The sequence below is a fragment of the Orycteropus afer genome, unplaced genomic scaffold (assembly GCF_000298275.1).
Source record: "Orycteropus afer afer isolate SDZICR_OR568_19922 unplaced genomic scaffold, OryAfe1.0 scaffold00191, whole genome shotgun sequence".
Lineage (NCBI taxonomy): Eukaryota > Metazoa > Chordata > Mammalia > Tubulidentata > Orycteropodidae > Orycteropus > Orycteropus afer.
In genome coordinates, this window is record NW_006921778.1 from 4,749,446 (window position 1) to 4,758,244 (window position 8,799).

The following is an 8,799-nucleotide window of genomic DNA, read 5'->3' on the forward strand; positions in this document are numbered from 1 at the left end:
GTTTAATTCCAAATACAAACTCTGCTCTTTCCCTGCCTGCTTACCTAGTAGCTGTCTTTCTATTCCTGAGTGGGTCACCGAATAACTACTGCCCAAAAGGCATGAACAGGAATACCTAGTCCTCAAAAGACTCCCTTCTCCCCTGCTGTTTTAATAGAGGTGCCCAAATACCAAAATCATTTCACCTCTCCTGTAGAAAAAGAAGTAGTCTTAATAGTATTTATATATGCTTTCCTCATGGTGACTCACATCAGATTTTAAGGATTTGTAAATAGAGATATTAAACCAAAACCAAACCTATTGCCATAGCGATGATTCCAACTCACAGTGACCCGTAGGACAGAGTAGATTTGCCCCATAGGGTTTCCATGGCTGTAGACCTTTACAGAGGCAGACTGCCTCATCTTTCTCCCTTGGAGTGGCTTTGTTGTTGTTGTTGTTATGTGCTGTTGAGTTGGACCCAACTCATAGCAACCCCTCGTTGGGTTTCTGAGGCAGTATCACTATGGAAGTACATTGCCCCATCTTCCTTCCGAGGAGTGGCTGCTGGGTTTGAACTGCTAGCCTTCTGGTTAGCAGCCAAGTGTCTTAGGCACTATGCTACCAGAGCTCCTTTGGAGTGGCTTGTTGTTGTTGTTGTTATGTGCCGTCGAGTCGGCCCCGACTCATAGCGACCCCTCCTTGGGTTTCCGAGGCAGTATCACTACGGAAGTAGGATTGCCCAACCTTCCTTCCGAGGAGTGGCTGGTGGATTTGAACTGCCAGCTGTCTGGTTAGCAGGCAAGTGTCTTAGCCACTATGCTACCAGAGCTCCCTTGGAGTGGCTAGTGGGTTTGGAGTGGCTAGTGGGTTTGAATTGTTGACCTTTTGGTTAACAGTCAAATACTTTAACCACTATACCACCAGAATTCAGGTGATTGAATCAAAATATATTTCAAATAACAATAAACATAAAATAACAGTATTAAAGCACCTACCACAGTACCCAGGGGTTCCACATACTGTCTTCATGAGCACTTGATGTTCCACAATTTTAGAGAGTCCAAAATCCGCTAACAGAAAGGAAAAAAAGTTTCATGAAACAAGTATTTTTTCAGCTTCTACAAGAAGACTGAAGATCTTTGTTATTTAAAATAAAACTAATTTGTTTGTTTGCTTTTGTATTTGATGGTTGATTGGTATGGGTGGAGATGAATCATCTGAGAGAGGAAGCTAAAAAAATAAAATCCTGCTTTAAACTGGAGAAAAAATGACTCCCAAATACATTTATGGTTTTTTAATCTTCACCTTTTAGTCAATAAGGTATTTTTTTTTTCCTTGAAGTAATGATTGTAATAGTTATATTTTGTCTCATGCAATTAATTCTGTGATTAATTATAAGATATAGAATTAGTGGTATGATTCAGAACCTTCAATCCATGAAAAATAAAAATAAAAATCTAGACTTTCACAAAGGTTAGGAAACAAATAGAAATATCAAAAGGCTTATTCTGCTTGAAAAAAGTAATGCCATTCCCTAGGGTATTTGACAGGTAAGAATTTACTCTCATATGAAGAACAAAAAACATTTTTCTTGCAAAAAAAGTCATTTAAATTTATTTCTCAGAATATTACCTAAATACAATATTAGCAAAAGTTGCTACCATTATGAACTATTTGCTGCACTACATTTCTCTTACTTGAGAAACATCAGGAAACCCTTCCAGCCCATTCTTTCAGAGAGGCAGGTGCAGAATTGATGCCATTTTAGACTTTAAAGATAAACCCACCTTTCCACTGAGATGCCTGATCCCTATCAGCAAAAGCAGCAGGAAACCCTTCAGAAAGAAAGGCTTTCCTGCCTAAATTAGTATCTATCCATCTATTTAAAGACATTTCTTTAAGGATGAAATCTTTGAAAATGATGTCAAAGGAAATGGGAGCCTCCCTGCTGTCCACAGCCTTTCAGGAGTGATTATGAGAACACACTGGCTGTCAGCAGGATTTTCAGGATTTTTTTCTTTAGGTTCTTACATTCATAAGGCATATTACGTTGTCTGAGCTCTTCCATGATATGTACAATTTAATTTTCAAAGATGTTAACACTTGTAAATGCAGTGAACTCATCAGAGGAACATTACAAAGGATGGCACATGAGGAACAGTGACCTTTGGAGAATTTAATAAGGAGAATTCATCTGAAATAAAGTTTTTCTGCTTTTGTAAGTGACCATTTTCTTTGGGAGGGACATGGAGAGAAACATATAATGTAATCCTCCTAAAATGCTGAGTTAAGGTTTCTTTCGTTAGACTGATGAGCCCTCAGGGTTCAGTGGTGAAAGCGTTTGTCTGCTAACCAAAAGGTCAGCAGTTCGAACTCACCCATTGCTCCATGGGAGAAAGATATGGTAATCTGCTTCAGTAAAGAATGGTAACCTTGGAAATCTCATGGGGACAATTTTACTCTATCTTATAGGGTCAGTAGAAGTGGGAATTAAATCAACAGCAGTGGGATGGGTTTGGTGGGTTGGGCACATTAGAAATTCCAAAGTTCATCTTTAGAGAAGCATTTATTCAAAATGCATACTGTAGGCTATGTGTGTGTAGGGTAGTTTTGGGTCAAGCAAAGTTTGGATAAAGCTTCATACTATACTGTATAATAATCACTTTACACATTAGCATTTATAAGGCTCTAGGAAGTCATACAGAAATAAAACTCTTGTTTACTTAAGTTGGCATTTCATAAAGTTACTTGTTCAACCATGGTACTTCTGCAAACCACACCAATCTCCCCCAAAAGAAAAATTTATTCACTCTGCTGATGGATTAGTTTTCTATGGGATGAACTTTGGAAAATACAGATCTCAATTTGTCTCTATTTATATAAACAAATGAACTTGAGCCTAGATTTGTTAATATGTACCTAGACATTCTATGTCAAAGTTCTTGATTATCTAAAATTAAGCTCTAACTAAGTGGTGGAATAAAAGTAAACATTCAAAAAGAAATTTTGTTATCTGTGATTTTCCTCTATATACACTTATGTACAAAATCAAAAGCACTTTCTAAGAGCTGAGATTCCTTCATGTGCCCAGCAATTAGCATCAACTTCTAGACATTCGTTTCCAAGTTAATATTCTAGGAGAGGGAGCACAAACTCCCCAAACTATGCATTTTCCATTTACAGATGACAATTAATCAAGAAAATTAAGTGGAAACAAAATGAGATGGAGCAATATTTTAAAATGTCATAGAATAAATTTCTTCTCTGGGAAGAGAGGTTATGAGACATTTTCTTACCAATTTTGAGTGGTGCATCTGGGGCTGGAGTTGCATAGAGAAGATTCTCTGGCTTAAGATCACGATGGACAATCCCATTTTCATGTAGGTACTAAAGAGAGAAAAGAAAGTAACATCTGTGTAATTATATTTATGGTTCCAACATCTATATTTAATTTTTCATGACTACAATGATCTTTACTTAGTATATGTAAGTTAACAACTCACACATATTAAGATTTTAAAATAAACATCACTCAGGAAAATATATTTTAAACTAAATATCACTTATAAATAGTTACTTAATGTTAAATGAAACCAATTCCCAGAACGAAATATTTACTCCTCAGTGAACATTAACTGCAGGCTCCTTATGCATATTACTATATCTGCTGGAATTAGCTAATCATTATAATAAGAAAGTCAACCCAAACCACTCACTGTCATTGAGTTGGATCCAACTCATAGCGACCCCTCCTTGTGTTTCTGAGGCAGTATAACTACAGAAGTAGATTGCCCAATCTTCCTCCTGGGGAGTGGCTGGTGGGTTTGAGCTACCAGCCTTCTGGTTAGCAGTTAAATGCCTTAGGTACTATACCACCAGAGCTCCTGTAAATAATAAAGTCCTACCTTAACCTCTTACTCTAGTCCCAGATTCCTTTTCAAAAGAATCACTCATCCATTTGAAATGAAGTTTTTTTTCCTATGCATTTACATAAGAATATGTATATCTCTGGATTTCTCCATTCTCTTACATAAATTTATTATAAATATGAATTTTTTTGTAGTGCTAATTTCTTCTATGCAAAGCCATTCTACTATGTGGATCATAACAAATTATGGATAACACTGAAAAGAATGGGAATTCCAGAACATTTAATTGTGCTCATATAGAATCTGTACATAGACAAGAGGCAGTCTTTCAAGCAGAACTATAGGATAGGTTTGAAATCAAGAAGGTATGTGTATCAGGGTTATATCCTTTCACCATACTCATTCAGTCTGTAAGCTGGGCAAATAACCCAAGAAACGACTATATGAAGAAGAAAATGGCATCATGATTGGAGGAAGATTCATTAACCACCTGCAATATGCAGATGACACAACAACCTTGGTGAAAGTGAAGAGGACTTGAAGGACTTATCAGTGAAGATCAAAGTATAGATTACACCTCTACATAAAGAAAACAAAAATCCTCATAATAAGCAACATCACAATTAATAGAGAAAATATGGAAGTTGTCAAGGATTTCATTTTACTTGGATCCATAACAATGCATATGGAACCAGCACTCAGGAAATCAAATGACATATTGCATTGGGCAAATCTGCAGCAGATGACCTCTTTAAAGTGCAATAGAGTAAAGATGTCACTATGAAGACTAAGGAGCACCTGTCATAAGCTATGGTAGTCTGCCTCATATAAATGCCAAAGTTAGACAATGAATAAGGAAGATTGAAGAAGAATTGATGCATTTGAACTATAGTGTTAGCAAAGAATACTGAATATACTAAGAACTGCCAGAAGAAGTAACAAATCTGTCTTGGAAGTAGTTCAGCTGTAATGCTCCTTAGAAGTGAGGATGGTGCAATTCATCTCATATATTTTGGGCATATCATCAGGAGGGACCAGTTCCTGGAGATGGACATCATGCTTGGTAAAGTAGAAGATCAATGAAAAAGAGGAAGATCTTAAATGTGATGAATTGACACAGTGGCTGCAACAATGAGCTCATGAAAGGCTAACTGTGAGGATGATGCAGGAATGGGCAGTGTTTTGTTCTAGTGTAATGCAGGCCGCTATGAGTTGGAACCAACTAGATGGCACCTAACAACAATTTTTTTCCCCACTTAGCAACATGTCTTTTTAATTTTTCCACATATCACTTCCACTTATTCTGCTTAACATTTGCATTCATTTTCTCAGTGTATCATAATTTACTTGGCTATTTCCTTCCTGATGTACTTTCAATTTTAAAAAATTACAAATAATGCACTAATAAGCATTGTGAGAGCAGTGGTCATTCAGTGGTAGAATTCTTGACTTTCATGTGGGAGACCCTGGTTGGACCCTTGGCTAATACACTGCAAATTCAGTCACCTCTTATCTGCCAATGGAACCTTTCATGTTGCTATGATGCTAAACAGGTTCAGCAGAGTTTTGATGAAAAATCAAAACTTGAGAGGCTGGGTGAAGCATGCTAAATGAGGAGAGAAGCCCTCAGTGGGATTCAGCTGTCCTTAAATGATAGCTGCACAAAGGCACACGTTTCTTGGGTACAAATATTGTTGCAATGAACACCAATGACTGCACACTAGACGAGTAGTGGGATGACATCAAAAACATCATCCATGAAGAAAACAAAAGGTCATTAAAAAGATAGGAAAGGAAGAAAAGATCAAAATCGATGTCAGAAGAGACTGTGAAACTCGCTCTTGAAGAAAGAGTAGCTAAAGCAAATGGAAGAAATGACAAGATAAAAGAACTGAACAAAAGATTTCAAAGAGCAGCTAGAGAAGACAAAGTCAATTATTATAATGGAATGTGCAAACGACATGGAGTTAGAAAACCAAAGGTGAAGGACACACTCAGCATTTCTCAAGGGGAAAGAGTTGAAGAAAAAATTCAAGCCTCAAGTTGCAATATTCATAGGTTCTATGGGCAAAATATTGAATGATACAGGAAGCATCAAAAGAAGATGGAAGGAATACAAAGACTCACTGTGCAAAAAAGAATTGGTCAATGTTCATCTGTTTCAGGAGTAGCATATATGATCAAGAACCAATGGTACTGAAGGAAGATGTCAAAGCTACACTGTAGGAATTGGCAAAAAAACAAGGCTCCAGGTATTAATGTAATACCTGTTGAGATATTTCATCAAACGGCTGCTGCACTGGAGGCACTTACTTATTTTTGCAAGAAATTTGGAAGACAGCTACATGGCCAAGTGATTGGAAAAGATCCACATTTGTACTTATTCCAAAGAAAGGTGATCCAACAGAATGTGGAAATTATTGAAAAATATCATTAGTGTCACACGCAAGTAAAATTTTGCTGAAGATAATTCAAAAATGGTTGCAGCAATATACTGACAGGGTGCTTCAGAAATGCAAGCTGGATTGCAGGGACATGGCATGAAGGATATAATTGCTGATGTCAGGTGGATCTTGGCTGAAAGCCAAGAAGACCAGGAAGATCTTTACTTGTGTATTATTGACTATGCAAAAGCATTTGACTGTGTGGATCACAACAAATTATGGATAACATTGAGAAGAATGGGAATTCCAGAAAACTTAATTGTGCTCATGAAGAACTTGTACAGAGACCAGGAGGCTGAAATTCAGGCAGAACAAGGGAACAATGCATGGTTTAAAATCAGGAAGGGAGTGTGACAGGGTTGACAATCTGTATGCTGAACAAATAATCTGAGAAGCTGGACTATATGATGAAGAGTGGGCGTCAGGATTGGAGGAAGACTCATTAACAACCTGTGATATGCAGATGACACAACCTTGCTTGGTGACAGTGAGAATGACTTGAAGTACTTACTGATGAAGATGAAAGACAGTCTGCAGTATGGAGTGTGGATTACTGAACATAAAGAAAATGGAAATCCTCACAACTAGACCATAAGCAGCATCATGATAAATGGAGAAAAGATTGAAGTTGTTAAAGATTTCAAACTTTTTGGATGCACAGTCAACATCAATGGAAGCAGCAGTCAATAAATTAGATATCATATTGTACCGGGCAAATCTGCTTTAAAATACCTCTTTAAAGCGCCGAAGAGCAAAGATGTCTCCTTGAAGACTAAGAGGCATCTAACCCAAGCCATGGTATTTTCAATTGCCTCATATACATGTGAGAGCTGGACAATGAATAAGGAAGACTGAAGAAGAATTGATGCTTTTGAGTTGTGGTGTTGGCAAACAATACTGAAAGTACCATGGACTGCCAGAAGAGCTAACAAATCTGTCCTGGAAGGAGTGTAGCTGAAATGCTCATTGGAAGCAAGAATGGCCAGACTTCATCTCACCTACTTTGGTCATATTGTAAGAAGGGACCATTCCCTGGTGAAGGATATCATGTTTCATAAAGTGGAGGGTGAGGGAAAAAGGGGAAGACAATCAATGAGATGGACTGACACAGTGGCTGCAATGATGGGCTCAGGTATAGCAAGGATTGTGAGGATGATGCATGACTAGGCAGTGTTTTGTTCTGTTGTACATATGGTTGGTATGAGTTAGAGGCAACTCAATGGCACCTGGCAACAACAACAATAATATGACTCTGCAGAAAGTAACCAGACACAAATCTCCTTGAAGAGTGGTTTCTTTGAGAAATGATTTCCTGTGAGGGTGATGCCATCTCAGCATGACAGGAAGCAGAAGGTGAGGATGGTCAGGGAGGAAGATGAGGAGCCAACACTCCTCAGAGGACCTCAGGTGAGAAACCTTCCCTGCAGTGGAATAGTCTCTGTAGAAGCCATAAATGTGTTCTATCAGAACAACAGACATTTTCGACTTCTGGTAAGATGGAGGAATAGGCAAACAGGTACACAGACCCTCTTCAACAAAGAAAAGAAAAACCAATTGACAGAGATACAGAAGACAATTTTGGAGACCTGAGCTTTGAAAGGAAGTATATAGAAGTGGATTAGGTACCAACTAGAGGAAAAACCTGAATGAAAACAGTGAGTATGGAGATGGTCAGAGCAGTGGACTGTCAGCTATTCTGACAGGATCAACAGCCTGAATATTTCCAAGTGGTGCTGGGACCTGAGAATTGACCTAAAGATCAGCAGTGGTAGCCAAGGGCTGCAGGGATGACAGGGCTGGTGGCCTTTGACTAGAAGGGAAACAGCAAGGAGGGAGACAACCTGAGCTGTGGACTTTCAACTATCTAGAAGGTGCAGCCATTTTGATTGTTTATAAACAGTGGTGGTCATTCTGGATATTTAAAGTGACCAAGGGTGCAGCCATTTCGAATGTGTACAAGTGATGGCCATTTTGGATATTTAAAGTGATGGAGGGTGCAGCCATTTTGAATCTTTACAAGTGGAGGGCATTTTGGATCTTAAAGGGACAGCATTCTCATTCAGATTCCAGGGACCTAAGAATAAGCTCCATTTGCCAATGACAGTAGGGAGATACAGCAGGATAACAATGGGAAAAAAGACAGGTGTTGAGTGTATAAATGCTCCCAACTACTTAATAAAGGAGTGCAGTACCCTGCCTACTTAGATAAAATCCAAAGGAAACAAAAATTGTTGGCAAGTCACTTCAACAATTACCAATTAAATATAAACACAAAAATGTCATAATGCCTGAGAGAGAACAGAGCCTCACAGTGCACACAAAGAAGCAACATAAGGCAGTAGAAACAAGGGACCAGGATACAGACCCAAAACACATCCCTGAGGAAGACGCAGCATTGGAACTCCCTGAGAAGGAATTCAAAAGAATTATATTTAGGTATCTTCAATGAATTGAGATACAGATCAAGGAAAACACTGACAAAATTGAGGAAAACACAGAGAAAA

At 38.2% G+C, this 8,799-nt stretch overlaps 1 protein-coding gene across 1 annotated transcript in view; it reads right to left on the reverse strand.

Annotated features, from left to right (window-relative positions):
* The window catches only part of CAMK4 (calcium/calmodulin dependent protein kinase IV), a 453,274-nt gene that overhangs the window by 79,261 nt on the left and 365,214 nt on the right, over nucleotides 1-8,799 (reverse strand). Inside the window, exons 6-7 of the mRNA XM_007947593.2 lie at nucleotides 3,279-3,369; nucleotides 978-1,052 (exon numbers count right to left, since the gene is read on the reverse strand). Coding sequence (XP_007945784.1) covers nucleotides 978-1,052; nucleotides 3,279-3,369 — 166 coding nt within the window. The remainder of the gene's footprint in view (nucleotides 1-977; nucleotides 1,053-3,278; nucleotides 3,370-8,799) is intronic.